Below are 16014 nucleotides of genomic sequence, written 5' to 3' on the forward strand. Positions count from 1 at the left end.
GACATCCGTGCTAAAGAACTAAAAATAAGACAGATACACATTCAAACTTCCAGCACCCAGCCCTCCCAGCAAGATCCAGAATAGACAGCTGGACACCTCAACATAAAGCAGACAGCATTGGAAAGGCTGACGGGAAACAAACTAAACTGCCATTCGAAACTTGTGAGTCCACCAGAACACAAGCAGACTCGGAAGGCGACAAGACAGACGCAACGATCGCAGGCGCACACACCTCGACAGAGGACCTGAAAGAACTCCCCTTCATCATGAAATTCAGCCTAACCTCTATGGAGGCCAAAATGGACACCATGTGCACACAAATGGACAATATCACACACAAGCTAATTCAGCATGATGAGCGCCTTAAGGAATCTGAACAGCGTATCTCAGACCTGGAAGATACCTCCACTGGACGTAAGGAGCAACTACTAAACATGGAAAGAGTTTTGAAAGTGATAGCAGCAAAAACCGAAGATTTGGAATTCGGGTCACGCCGAAACAACCTTAGAATTCTTGGTGTGCCAGAGTCTATGAACACGGGCAAAATGGAGGAATATGTCGAGCGCCTACTCACAACACTGTTCGGAAGAGAAACGTTTTCTGCAATACTAATAGTGGAAAGAGCGCACCAATCGCTGGCCAAACCACCCCCGCCAGGAGCTCTTTCAAGGCCGATAAGCGCTAGGATATTAAATTACCAAGACCGGAATGCGGCGCTACGTCTAGCGATAGAGAAACAGCCGTTATCGTTAGCAGGCATGGATATAACCAACTACCCGGACTTCACCATGGCGTTTCAGGAAGCTCATAAGAAATTTCTCCCGGTACTGAAGAAACTCCAGCAGGCGGACATCAACTATAGCATGTTGTTTCCGGCGCGTCTAAGAATCACATACCAAGGCAAACAGCATTTTTTCACAAACTTCCAACACGTTAGCGATTTCCTTAAATCCACACTCATAAAGCCTTCCAGACATGACTCTTCCTCTAGCCCAACCAGGTCTACTGCAGCTCTATCGGACATTGAATGAAGAAAATATTACGATACGCTCACCGGACATCCATGGATACAGACTCAGACAAATGCTGATGGGCGTGTAGACACTCTAAGCTCACACAGAAGAAGATGAACCGAAGATAAGCATGGTGATGAAAACTGGAACCACTGCATGGATCTTCTCCCAGAAGTTCATCTGTTCCTTTCGGGCATGCAGGTCATCATACCCTTTTCTGAGCTCCCTCTTACATATGAGGGAGCACTGTGTCGCCCTCTTGACTCTACCCAGAAGGAAATCCCTAATATGAACTGGACCTTTGTTGACGAAGGAGTTACTTTATGCTCCCAAGTTGGGGACGCAGTTATGGGCTTGGCAGGGAGGGGGGGGGGGAACATGTATCCCAGCAGGATTGGGCTGCTGTTGTGGGAAGGGGGAGGGAGGGAAAACTTACGACACGAGATGACAACATGATCACAGTTGACCAGACCAGCATAACTCTGACACAGAACATAACCTCCGCACCTAACATGAGATTAAACACATGCACTCGAAATGAACCATCCTGGATCCCATAGCTATAATATCCTAACATGGAACATGCGCAGCCTAGGAAACCCCCGCAAGCACAGGCATATCCTAGCGTACTTAGATATACATAACATACAATGCGCTATGCTACAGGAAACATATTTTGGCCCCTCGGCTCTAACTACATCATGCGCGGCCCGAATGGCAACACACAGTTACTTCTCCTCATATTCAACATAAGCACTAGGAACAACATTACTAATCAAACATAGTCTTCCTTACATAGTGATGGGCTCACAAACTGACCCACAGCATCATGTGGGGGAGCGTGGCATCCCAATCCATAACATTTGTCTTCTGTTACAGACTCAACATTGACAAGCCTGAATTTTTTCATATCCTATGGGCTAAAATTCTGGATATTGGCTCCACCCATGTAGTGTGGGGCGGGGATTTCAATATTACATTAGATCCCACAATCACACCACTACTCAAACGCCCAATGCCATCTAAAAAACATCACTATGGAACACGGATTGATAGATGCCTGGAGGAATTTACACCCGACTAAAAGAGAGGACACCGGCCACTCCACAGCGCACTCATCATGGTCACGCATTGATGTGTGGTTGCTGTCCAGAGGTCTGAAACCATGGCTAACCAAATAAGTGCACTTACCCCCACCTATTCTGAGCACTCGCCTGTACTGCTGACTCTTACCCCACCATGCGTGGAATTGCCATATCGGTCTTCGCGGCTACCTACGCACACCCTATTAGATACTATCTTCCGGTCCAAATTGGAACAGGAGATAGAAGAGTACTTCCCACGCAACATAAATTCAGTGTTACAATATTCCACAGTGTGGAAGGCATTCAATGTAATCATTCGCGGGACATGTATTGCTAAAGGGGGTGGGATATTGAAAAATATACAAAACACGCTTCCGAAATTGGAAAAAGAATTAAAACATCTAGAAGCCCAAATGCAATCAGCACCCACCACAGAGGTACAAAAACGAATCAGAGAAGTGATGACGGAATACCAGGAGAGAGCAGACAGGGAATGTAAATTCAGGGGAAAATATCACCAAGCCCGGCAATACAGGGAGGGAGATAGACCAGGGGAGGTGCTAACAGACTTGGCCCGGTCACCTGGGTTCTCGACTACTATCCTTGAGATAGCTGATGGTGATGGACAGCTACACAGAAACACCCCGGACATATTGGCCACATTTCATGAATTTTACAGTACACTATACACATCACACAGGATGCAGTCGGCAGAATTTGTACCGTATTTCAAAGACACAGCACTGGGGTGGCTGGGGGATGCCCAAAGGGAGTTTCTCCTGGCTGACTTTGAAGGTGACGACATTCAAGCCGCGATCATGCAATTACGGTTTGGATGGGCCCCAGGCCCTGACGGGCTCACAGCTGAATTTTACAAAGCATTTAGCACCACTCTCATCCCAATTCTTAGACATATTTACGGAAAAGCAAGGCAAACAGGTGTCCTTCTTCAAACAATGTGCGAGGCACACAGCATATCCCTCCTCAAACCCGGGAAAGCGGGAGATCGCTGCGATTCATACAGACCGCTATCCCTCATTAACTGCGATGCTAAAATCCTAGCAACAATAGTGGTGAATCGTATTAGCCCTCTAATGAGTGCCCAGGTACTGCCAGATCAATCAGGCTTTTTGCCTCGCAGAGCAACGTCGCACAACCTTCGGACCCTGTTTGCTGTCATACAGGACATTGATCCGTAGGCGAATGCGGTGGCGGTCTTTTTAGACACCACTAAAGCCTTCGACTCTTTAGAATGGGACTACTTAGCTTGTGTTCTTAGATGGATGGGATTCCCTATCCTCTTTTTGGCCTGGATACAGCCACTCTACACCAAACTGCAGGCTAAAATACTAATCAATGGTATTTTCTCTTTTCTTTTCAGCATTGCTAGGGAACAAGGCAGGGGAGCCCTCTGTCGCCCCTCCGCTTCGCGCTCACGATAGAACCGTTGGCAGTCAAACTGTGTCAACATCATCGAGAACATGCTATCATTTACCCCAAGCGACAAATTTTTATCTCATTATATGCTGACGATCTCACCCTGTACCTTCGGGACCCTGAGTAAAGCCTCAATCCGATATTACGTGAATTCATACAATTCAGTATGTATTCAGGAATCAACATAAATTGGAGAAAATTTCAAAGCTTTCCCCTCACTGACACAGCCAAAAAGTTCGACCCAGACTATCCCTTGGCCTGGGGCGACAGCGCAGTCACATACCTGGGTATTGTGGTGACAAGAGATAGAGAAGAATCAATGAGAGCGAACTATGGGCGGGTGCTGGACGCGGTAACAGATAAGATCACCACATGGATCGCTATGCCTTTATCGCTGGCAGGGAGAGCATCACTGATAAAAATTGTAATTCTCCCCAAGTTATTGTATCTCTTCATCCACATCCCATACGCCCCCGGTAAACACTTCTTTAAAACTCTTAAATCTTAGCTCATTCCAACTCACCTCGGAGGGGAAACAATCTAGATTAAAATGGGAAACAATGACTCAATGATTTATAGCCGGAGGGTTTGAAATTCCAGATATGGAACTTTATTTCTGCTGTGCCCAAGCACACTATGCCGCATATTGGATGAACCCACCGCCGTACATGCCCCACCTGGCAGTCGAGAATGGGCACATGATGCCAGTCCCCTATTCAGCCTATTTGAGCTCGCTGGTCGCCCACAAATGTAAGGATCCGACCACAGTTGACTGCACAAACAGAGCTTGGCGTGATATAGCCAACCGCCACACACTTAATATAATGTACTCCCCTCTGCTGCCTCTCCAAGGGAGAATGGATCTCCCCATCACACATGAGGAGGGCTGTCGACAGATGCTTCGTTAATTTGCAGCACTGACCTGGGGGGACTTCTATAACAATGGGAGGTTTCGCACCCGGGAGGATTTCTTCGGGGACATTTCACCAACCTTCATGGAACTCTTCATGTATGTCAGAATTCGGTAAGACATTAAAGCCCTCACCCCAGAATTTCCAAATGAACCACCCATCATGGCCCCTCTACACGCCGTGCTCTAGAAGCCCACCCCCACACATGTCGTTTCCAAGTTATATCACACCACCCAAACAGACAATCCACACGAAACTCCTACAGCGCAAGGGCGCTGGGAGGAAGAATTGGGCTTCCCTTAAGTGACGACCAGTGGATGTTCTGCTGTCAACAGACTGGAAAAGAATCAACCAGCAGAAGGCTGTAGATTATCCACTATAAGTATCTACATTGCCTGTATTACAGGCCTACAAAACTTCTGCGCTTTCACTTAAGAGACACTGATAACTGAGATAGACTTGGGAGTGGGTGCCAACTTTCTACACCTGACCTGCGATTGCACCCATGTCCGGAGATACTGGTCCGAGGTGCTAGCACTTGATCAGCTGACGGGATTGCACATACCCGACACGCCACTTGTCACACTGCTGGGATGCACAAAGGACCTAGATGCCCCATCCAGGAGATACGTTTCCATAGCGCTCCTGTTGGCCAAGCGCAGGGTCGCCTGCAGGTGGGGGAGAGCACCCACATTTAAAGAATGGTTAAATGACCTCATATTCTGTCAAGAACAATTGAATACATATGCTGAGCTGATGCAGCCCACATCTTGTCCAAGGGACATATGGGATCCTTTGAGACTGCACCTTCTAGAACAGTCAGATGCAGATGAGACCGGAATCAAGAACCCCGCACACTCACAGGCGACAGAGAATGATCATTAAATGGGACATAGGAGCAGCAAGAGGGGATGACTGGGCCATGTGCTGGACTGGGAAAATGAACATGACCGAATTCTCCATGTATGGTGCTATGAGCCATAGGGAATGTCATTGTTTTACTGGTTATGTAATCACTTGAAGAATCTCTGACAAATGGTCCCCACCATGCTACCTATTTTGTTTGAAAAAGTCTGCACTCTGCTAAGTCGTATGGTTAAGCTACAACCCGTTATGTTTACTTGCAACCAAAACTTAATAAAAAATAAATAAAGAAATAAATAAAAAAAAACTTGATGAACCAAAAAGGCTGTCAGCCAATGTGGAACTATTGGCTTTGCCAATTGTTGTTTATTTTGGATGTGAGCTTTATACAGCTTTGCTTCTGGCCCCTTCCTAGTCATTAGTTTGTCTGGCAGACATATCTGGCAGAGACAAAGTGGTAAATAGATTGGACTGCTTTACAGTTTAAAGGCCCAATATTTTTGCAGTAAGTATCTCAACTGTGTACATGAAGTTTGTAACAATCAAACATCAGAATTAAATGTACTGTATAGCAAGAAAAGCTATTATTTTGAAATATGTAAAATATAGTTTATTCCAACAGCTGTGTTGAGTTACTTTGATAAGTAGTTGCTTTTGGTGCAAAAGTGCACCAAGACACCACTGAAGAAATGAAGATAACCCGTAGAATATGAAATTTATATTTTGAAACTGTTGGGCTTGTTTGCCTTAGGGTGGTCTTTCCCCCAACTTATTGCCTTCCTCCTCCATTTTTTCTGATCTTGTTTTTGCTGGCATTAGGACTCTGCACACTTTACATTGCTAATCAGTGCTAAAGCGCTTGTGCTCTCTCCTCTAACCATGGAATATATAGAACCATAACCACAAAACTGCAATCACCGTTGGGTGTATTATTGTCCAAATGGAACGTGTTGTATTTATTTACATATTCAATAAACATTAGCCAACATAAAACAACATAAAGTGAGCAGAAAGTGACAGGGTTCTTGAAATCAAAAGATTTCCTGACCTCGGGCATATAGCTGTAAAGTGACTTTTAAGTGATATCAAGATTACAGTCACAATAGAAAGAACATCTTGTACTCCACAACAGTCATAAGTACAAGTTGAAGTAAGATGTATTGGTCGATGACTTTTCGATCCCCAACAGCGGTTATGGGATCATCATCAGGAAAAGTAAATCTGAATGGCTGAGAGGATGCCTAAATAAGGCAGGGAATTGGGGTAGGAGAAAGAAGAGAACCACGGTCAGGGGGAAGGGAGGGTAGGAGATGGGGAGTGATGTGGGTCATTCTGGGGAGGTCGAGGATGAGTCTTGCTGCTGAGTTTTGTAGAGTCTGGAGTCTCTTCATGAGGCATGCAGTGATTCCTACATAGAGTGTGTTTTATTAGTCCAGTATGCTGGTGGTGAGGGACAGCGTGACGGTTCTTCTGGTGTTGGCTGAGAGCCACTTGAAAATCTTACGGAGCATGCAAAGGGTGTGCGAAGGGAATTGACTTGTTTGTTCATGGATAGCTTGCTATCTAGGTTTATGCTGAGGTTGTGGGTATGGTCTGTCAGGGAGGGGGGTGGGTGGGCCAAGTTCTGAAGGCCACCATGCGTCGTTCCATGGCCAGGTGTTGTTCCCAAAGATGAGGACTTCAGTCTTGTCGGTGTTGAGTTTGAAACCGTTGCCCTCCATCCAGTCCATGATGTTCATCATGCTTCTATGGAAGTTAGCTTTGGTGGTGGAGGAGACATCACCAGATAGGAGTGGTAGAAAGGTACAAGCTTCACAGGCCTCTAGTGGCTCCTACTTGGGGTCAATGGTAGGAGCTGGTTTACCGCAGCAGCATATTCCTTGGGAATACACTTGTGACAGCAGACACCGACCAGTGGATATTGATTAGAGTTGGGATCGGGACAGCCATTTTGTCCCTTCACCTTTTGACCCCATGCCATGTCTCTACTTTCCTGACAGCCTCCCCTCCCAAAGACAATATTGTATATGGAAGCAATAATTCAGGTATGGGTGCAGGAAGCTCTCAAAATCAGTACTCAATTGTATTTACCCTGTTCCTCCATGTTGGCATGTGTTAGCTACCCAAGTATATCTTCCCAAGGATGACTTTAGAAATGAAATCGAACTTCATCTAATTGGAATCCCCCACATGGGACTAGGAACACACACTTTGGGAGATGGCTAGTTTTTACCACTTGAGCAACTGCATAGACATAGTTTCATGCAAGAAGGCGATTTAGAATAAATTCAGCTTATATTTGTTATGGCAGCGTGCACAATAGATGACATAACTCCCTGTGTCAAAAGACCAGGCACCTACCGTTAGGTTTTATCCCAGCACTCCCAACAGTAGCAATGAAGATGCTGCTAGGTTCATCACTTTAATGATTTCCAAGAAACTGACCTTTCAGGTTTGGAATCCTAATACAGTGTATGCAATAAATGAGAATTTTAGCATCTGCATCAGAATCAATTACATACACAAATACACATAGTGTGCATTGAAAGCCAACAAAGAGATAATTTCAACCAAAACTGAAACCAGTGACTGGATATTCCCCAACAACTTACGTGATGCTCCTTCTTTCCTTCTGGAGTAGCATTTATCTAACAGTAAAGCTAAGCTCATTACTCACCTTTTACTTCAACATTTCAATCATTATTTTTATGTTTCTCATTTTGTTTAATTCAGAACATTCTACCCTTTGTGGGTGGACTTTTCTAATGCCAACATAGACTTTGTGTGTTCACCTATACAATGAACCCTTTCCCTTATAGGCGCTCACCTGCAGCCCAGGCCTATGATTTGGGGGCAGGGCCTATAACAATCATTATAGCCCTCAGCAGCAGGCTATACGGCTATGGTATATTCAATAAACAGATGACAATTGTGCAATAATGGACTCTTAAGTGAACACCTGCATAAGCAGATTAACGCCTGGTGGAAGGTCCTGATTTTTCAGCCAGTAAACCCACAAAAAGGTAATCGTTTCCCTTACTAATCTGTGTACATCCAACTGTTTCTTATTGAAACAGATTTGGAGTAGAAGGGCTAAGTGGTAAGAACACGTCTCCACCTTCACCTGCTCCATGTGAATGAGGAGGTGTTAGATATACAGATGGGTGAATGGAGAGCAATGAAAAAAACGCCTTTCAATGGTTAGGTGACTGCAACTGCATGACATTGCGCTATTTTGTGACATCAATACATGTTTTGTAAATTGATGATTTCCACCAGCTACTTCTGTTCCTCAGACTCAGCAGAAACAAGTGTAGACTGCAAAACACTCCAAAAAATCAAAATTCATAACCTACCAAAAATAAGTGCATAGACCAAATAAGCACGAGTATGCCGTCCAATCATTTCAGCTTTTGTAACAAGGAAAATGGTCCACAACGAACTACCCATTGAAAATGTCTAACATGATATGTTGTACTTCTTTACTGATCCTTATGTCTTGTCTTTTTCACAGAATGCAAAAGAATAGAGCGTGCGGACATTGTGTTTGTAATAGACTCTTCTGGCAGCATTGACGACAATGAATATACCACAATGAAGGAATTCATGATATCCCTGGTGAACAAATCTGACGTTGGCAGCAACAAGGTTCAATTTGGGGCAATGAAGTATTCAGATGGTCCTAAGACCATCTTTTACCTGAACACTTATGACACCAAGTCCAAAGTTGTTGAAGTCCTGCAAAATGATCCGCACATCGGAGGCAACACATACACAGCCAATGCTCTGCGCCACTCTCAGATGCTCTTCTCAGAGAGGTTTGGCAGCCGTAGAGCCAGTGGTGTCCCTCAGATCCTAATTGTCCTCACTGATGGAGAGTCCCATGATAAGGATCTGCTCAACGGCACAGCCAAGCGCCTGCGGGACAGCGGAATCATTATATATGCCATCGGAATTGACCAGGCGAACACAGAAGAACTGATGGGGATGGCAGGGATAGCAGAGAAAATGTTCTTCGTGGGCAACTTTGATGGACTCAAAGAAATTTACATCAACGTATCGGAAGGTTTATGCAACTCGTCAGTATCTGGTATGGCTTTTATGCTACAATTTGCTTTTTTTTGCTGGTTTTTTTAAAGTATTTTGTAATGAGAAGGCTTATTGATAATGTACAATTTGCTATGGTATCCCAGAATGTACGGTTCTCTAATTTATTTGTTTACTAAAAGCACAAATTTTCCAGGATGAACTGAATTTGCAAACACCGCAATTCACAAATTAGTTGTGGTGCGTCGAGGAGCATCCACTTTTGTAAAAACATGCCTGTGATGTAGGATCTGCCGCGTGAAGGAGGGTTTAGAATGAACTGCAGGAAAGGTGAGTTTAAAGTTTTGAATAACATCCTGTTAGTAAAGATGTAGAAGATGCTCTTTATGCCCTGCGTCATCTTGAAAAAGAAGTATTTAGTTTCTGTTGACTACTGAGGGTTTGAGCACTGCCAGGTACACTCAGAATGCAGAACTCTTGCATTCGATGGCAGATGTAGGATCTGCTAATAGATAGGTATCCATTCATTTAAACAGGAAAAAAGCATAGATCCGTGCCTTTTGGAGAACATATCTGTTTCCTTATTGACAAGCAGAATAAGCTGTGGAGTTAAATGAAAAAGTAAAGAGCAAATGATGGTGGATTCTCCGTCTAAAAATGCTAGAAAAGCAGTTCCTTCAGTTCAAGGATTGCACAATTTTCAAATAGGGACCTGCAGGTTTTCAAGTAAATTCTGAAGACTGTGGCAATACCTACTGATCAGTGATGCAGTCAAATGTGGTTAGAGGTATAACGCCATGGGTGCCCTGTCTGTGAGTTTGCAACAATTAAAACGGAGGTTCTTGGGCTGGTTCCCTGACAAAATATCGACAAACTGAATATCGAGGTACCCAAATATTGACGCAAAAATTTGGAAGTCAAGAATATCGACATTCTATCTACATCATGGTAAGTACAAAAATATTGAGAAAAAAAATATCGATGTCAAAAATATAGTTGTAAAAAATATCCTTGTTTAGAAATGTTAAAAAAATAATGTAAAATAAAGTAAATAATACATATAATTAAGAGAAACACAGTTAAAAACATTAAAACATGTTTAAAAATAATAAGTAATACATAAAGGTGCCGATTCCGATCCGGTAAAAAGGCCCTACGAATCGTCGTACGGAGCGTTTTCTCCGTACGACTCGTACCCGGTAAACTGTCCGTACAACCTAGGAAGTACGATTCGTACAGAAAGCCTATTTCCGTTCGAATCGTACAAAAGACCGTACGGGTAAAAAAAAACCTATGAATCAGATCCGGAACAGCCTGTACGCGCCGTCCGTACGTATGTAAGCAGCTTTTTATGGCCCAGCAAGTATGATCCGCCCCTACGCACATATGCGCTGGGGGTACAGTGCGGCCATATGGGGGGGTGGGGGTACGGTGCATACATACAAGGGGTGGAGGTATGGTGCATACATACGGGGGATGGTGGGGGTACGGTGCATACATACGGGGGGTGGTGGGGGTACGGTGCATACATATGGGGGTGGGGGTACGGTGCGTACATATGGGGGGTGGTGGGGGTACGGTGCGTACATACGGGGGGTGGGGGTACGGTGCGTACATACGGGGGTGGGGGTACGGTGCGTACATCCGGGGGGTGGGGGGGCCTGTACGACTCATACCCCAGGAACAACTTTTCCCGGGCTACGAGTCGTACAAACTTTGCTTCGTAGCGGGTAGTGTCATTCCCCGTGTACGGGCCGTTTTCCGTACGATTCGTAAATCGGATAGCCGGTCCTGATCATACTTGTACGCTCGGACTGTCTTTTTACGAATCGTACGGAAAAGTGTCCGGGTACGTCTCGTGCAACTTTTCCCGCTACGATTCGTACGGATCGGGCCGATCCGTATGTACTTTTTCCCAAACGAATCGTACTTCACGGGTCGGACGTGACTTGTACGATTCGTACGGAAAAAAATACGGATACGAGTCGTACGGAAATATTTTTTAATGGATCGGAATCGGCACCATAATGTTAAAATAAATTAAACATATACATTTAGAAAATAATATATATACTTACTCCACAGAGTGCAACAGTAGGGAAAGTGTTAAATAGCGTAGGGGATAAATTACTATTCCAACTCCAGAGAGTGCAACAGTAGGAAAAGCGTTGGATAGCGTAAGGGTAAAAATTAGTATTCCCACTCCAATGAGTGCAACAGTAGGGAAAGCGTTGGATAGCATAGAGGTAAAAATTACTATTCCCACTCCAGAGAGTGCAACAGTAGGAAAATAGTTGGATAGCGTAGGGGTAAAAATTACTATTCCCACTCCAAAGAGTGCATTAGTAGGGAAAGCGTTGGATAGCATAGGGGTAAAAATTACTATTCCCACTCCAAAGAGTGCAACAGTAGGGAAAGTGTTGGATAGCGTAAGGGTAAAAATTTCTATTCCCACTCCAGAGAGTGCAACAGTAGGGAAAGTGTTGGATAGCGTAGAGGTAAAAATTACTATTCCCACTCCAGTGAGTGCAACAGTAGGGAAAGCGTTGGATAGCGTAGGGGTTAAAAATAACACACTTATAAATTAAATAATTTTTGTAATTAAATAATGGTTTATTAAAAAAATAATAATAAATAAATTAAAAAATAACAATAAATTAAAATTAATAATTTCACACAATTATTTAACTATCAATTAATAAAAATAATTACCAATTAATAATTAATTAACAATAAATTATCAATGCCAATAAATAATAACAAATTAAAATTAATTACCAATTAATAATTATTTAACAAGAAATTAATCATCAATACCCACGAATAAAAATGTATAATTACTTAATTACAAATAAATTACTTCCCACACTATTTCCCTATAAACTCACATCCTGATCCAATGATATATTAATACAATTAATATAATTATCAATTAATCAATTAATAAAAAATAATTACTAACTAATAATTAACAATAAATTAAATATCAATAACAATAAATAAAATGTAATTATCACTTAATTACAATTAAATTACTTACCACCCTATTCCCCTATAAACCCACAACCCGCTACAGAACTAAAACGCAAAATTTAATTAAAAATAATTAATAATTCTTAAAAATTATTATTTAATTTACTATAATTAAATTACTTCCCACCCTATTCCCCTATAAACCAACAACCTGCTAAGGTACTAAAATGCATAATTTACTTTAAAAAAAATCATTAATGTCTAAAAATTGTATACATATATTTAAAAAAACAGTACAATACTTAACAAAAAATGTAGAACACATACACATAAAATACATACTAAAATACATAACACTAATATGAACATTGATATTATTAACATCGATATTTTTGCTATCGAAATTACTAACTTCGATATTAACAAAATCAATATTTCTTATCTTCAGTTCAATATTCTGGTCGTCGATATTCTTGATGGCGATATTCTGTCCCTACGATATTTAAAACTCGATATTAATGAAGGTCGATATTAAAAAATCGATATTATGTCTGTGCACCACTTGGGCCACATCTAAGGGGTCTATTACAATGGCGGGCGGACCATCGTTTCGGCAAATGGGACCACCCGCAATGTGTGCGGCGGTCCCGCAAATCCAATTAGGATGCGCCCGCCACACTGGCGGGCGCATCCCACATTTTTAAAATTGTGGCGGGAGGTGCTTTTGGCAGCACCCGCCACAATCTTAAAAAGGCAGTTGCATGCACAACGTGGCAGGCACCGCGCAGTGCCTGCCACATTATGCATGCAAATGCCCATGTGCACCCCCACCCCCCTGACAGCCTGGGGGCCAGCAACGGGCCCCCTTATGCAGACTCCACATGTCTTTCCATGGCGGCAACACTGCCATGGAAAGGCATTTCACCGCCTGCATCTTGATATGGATGGCGTTGTCTTGCAGACACCCCCACCATATGATTCCCCTTTTCCGCCTGGTCTCCTGTTAGACCGGCGGAAAACCGGTGGATGGTCTTTCTGTCCGCCGGAGTCCCCCCCGCCATCCTAATATGGCGGGGGGGAAATGGAACGCGGGCGGTGAATAATGGCAGGCGGATCACCACCACCATACTGGCGGTGGCGATCCGCCCGTCATTATGATAGACCCCTAACTTTGGATCTGTCTGTATCAGCATGTGCTATATAGGGCAGTTTAATTGCTACATTAACTTCACTGTCTTGATCTTCCAACTATATTACCACATTTCGTCTATGTTACAGCGGTGTTCCGGCATCTGACTATCTCACATTTGTGAGAATTAATGGATTGAGAGCACTGCTGGTAACTGTGATAATCCTAAATCCAAGCATCATATAACTTTCACATAATGCCTCCAGTTCACCAAATTTGATTATCCTTATGAATAAAGTTTAGAGCATGCACTCTAAGGGGCATATGTATCAAGCCCACTCCCGTTCACAAACAGGCCGATTCTCAGAATCGGCCCGTTTGCGAATGGGAAAAAGCCTTTTGCGATGTATCATCTCAAAAGGCCCTCGCAAAATAAGGAATTGCAAAATTTGTGATTTCCTATTTTGCGAATGCATTTAAGGAATCCCAAATTGCGACTCCTTAAATGCAATGTAGGAAGCACCCAAATTGTGCGTTTTTGGCTTAAGGAATCGCAAATTACCACCAACTTCAGGTTGGTGGTAATTTGCGATTTCTTTGAAAAATGAATTTTTTTGCATTTTTCAAAGTGCCATGTGGCACACATACATGCCCTAAGCGTGCCACATGTGCACACATACATATTTCAGGGGTGCAACAGGGTGTCATTTTGACACCCTGGCACACTTGAAATTGCATTCTCAATTTGCAATTCTCTAATTGCGAATCGCAAATTGAGAATGTCTTCCCATTCATTCCTATGGGCCTCCTAGCCCATAGGAATGAATCGGAAGGAATTCCTTATTTGCGAATCTCAATTTGCGATTCGCAAATAAGGAATATGTAGGATTCGCTAAATTTTTAGCAAATCCTACATACATTGCATTTTGCGATTCTCTAATTGCGATTTGCTAAAAATCTCAATTTGAGAATCGCAAAAAGCCTTTTTAATACATATGTCACTGAGTTACCTAAATGAATATCCCAAGCACTACAATTTTGGATTCACTAGAATTAATATATACATAAATATTTATCAACTGTACTTAATCTCAAACAGTGCTTCAGCATATGACCCCAAATTCAATTTAGGGTGAACGTGAGTATGCATCTTATATAAGTTCTTCCTCATCCTTAGTGCAAAGTACATGTTTACATATTTAATATAGTTGTTATATATCTGACAAGTCACTGGAAGCTACTACTATATTACTCTAATTTTCTCTACTTCTGGGCTTGATATGTGTCTTGTTCACTCATCAGTTCCATTAGTCAAACAGGGGAGACCTCAATCAGATAATACTTTTGTGGCTAAGGTTATCAAACTGTGCAACGGTACTCTGCATTTGCATATGGTTTAGCTTGACTCCCCAACTGAAAAGTTCTTTCTTTACAGTGGCTGTCTTTATACATAAATTCGAAACTACAACATTTCAAATATAAATGTGGTTAATAATATAGTAACTACACAAGTCAGGAACAGTGACCATATCATCTAGACCAGGGGCATCCACCTACTTCTGATAACTAAAAACTATCCTGGGCTTCTAACTAATATAGAGATTAGATAAGGGTAAATAATGGTCAATCATCCCTCCTGCAGTATGACAATTCAGCTACAATAAAGATACAGATTAGACACAAAAAAAAGGCCAGGCCGAAAGAAAGAGCACAAGCAAGGAGTAGAGAAAGAAAGAGAGATAGAACAAAAGAGAAGAAACGAAGAAGAGAAATCAAGAAGCAGGGGAGGAAGACGACTATTGAGAAATGACAGAAGGACAAGAGAGGAAAAGTAATTTTCATGTGCAAGTTATTCAAAGGCAGCTTTCAGGCTACCTGTAGATCCCGGTTGACCTGTTGGAGACCTGATATAGAGATACTTGCATCTTTACTTGGCCAAATTGTGTTTATTTTGGGATTTAACCCCATAAAATATTTTAAAACAGTTATAAAAAATAGTGCGGAAGAACAATAAAAAGACAATTTGATCGCTTTTTTTTCAGAATCCAGATAGAATATAAAAATTTGCTCATAACGAACACAATTACTATTCTAGTGTCAGATTTAAGAACTGGTAAAGCAATTTGATAATGTCTAATTTCCAGGTTAAGGCAAAGCAGTCTAATCCATTTTCTCCCAGCTGTCTGATAGGCCTGGCAGAAAAATAAAATGTGTTCCTCATTCTTTGGCCATTAGTGCATATATTATAAATGCCATTTCCTGCTGTGCCAGGTTGGCACTTGCCAACACAGTTATTACTAATTGGTAAAATGCCAAATAAAATCTGAAGGAAACTGTCAGTAAATTTACCCTCCCCCAACTTCTTTATTCAGGGACACGTTTCAAGTACAGTGCTCCAATAAATCAGTTTGAGTTTAACTCATTTAGACCCGGTGATAGTTCATGGATCGTTCCTTTGAGATTCCAGGCTTAGTTGATGGAGCCACGACTTCACTTTGTGCAACCAAGATGGAGTAAGGCCAGTATCCAAGTTCTAATAGTTTCTAATACACCTT

General features: G+C 42.4%; 1 protein-coding gene across 1 annotated transcript in view; it reads left to right on the top strand.

Annotated features, from left to right (window-relative positions):
• Positions 1–16014, top strand: part of LOC146789040 (collagen alpha-6(VI) chain-like) — a 748331-nt gene that overhangs the window by 381933 nt on the left and 350384 nt on the right. The window contains exon 8 of the mRNA XM_085631021.1: positions 8825–9400. Coding sequence (XP_085487147.1) covers positions 8825–9400 — 576 coding nt within the window. The remainder of the gene's footprint in view (positions 1–8824; positions 9401–16014) is intronic.

Source organism: Triturus cristatus, chromosome 10 (assembly GCF_964204655.1).
Source record: "Triturus cristatus chromosome 10, aTriCri1.1, whole genome shotgun sequence".
Taxonomy (NCBI): Eukaryota; Metazoa; Chordata; class Amphibia; order Caudata; family Salamandridae; genus Triturus; species Triturus cristatus.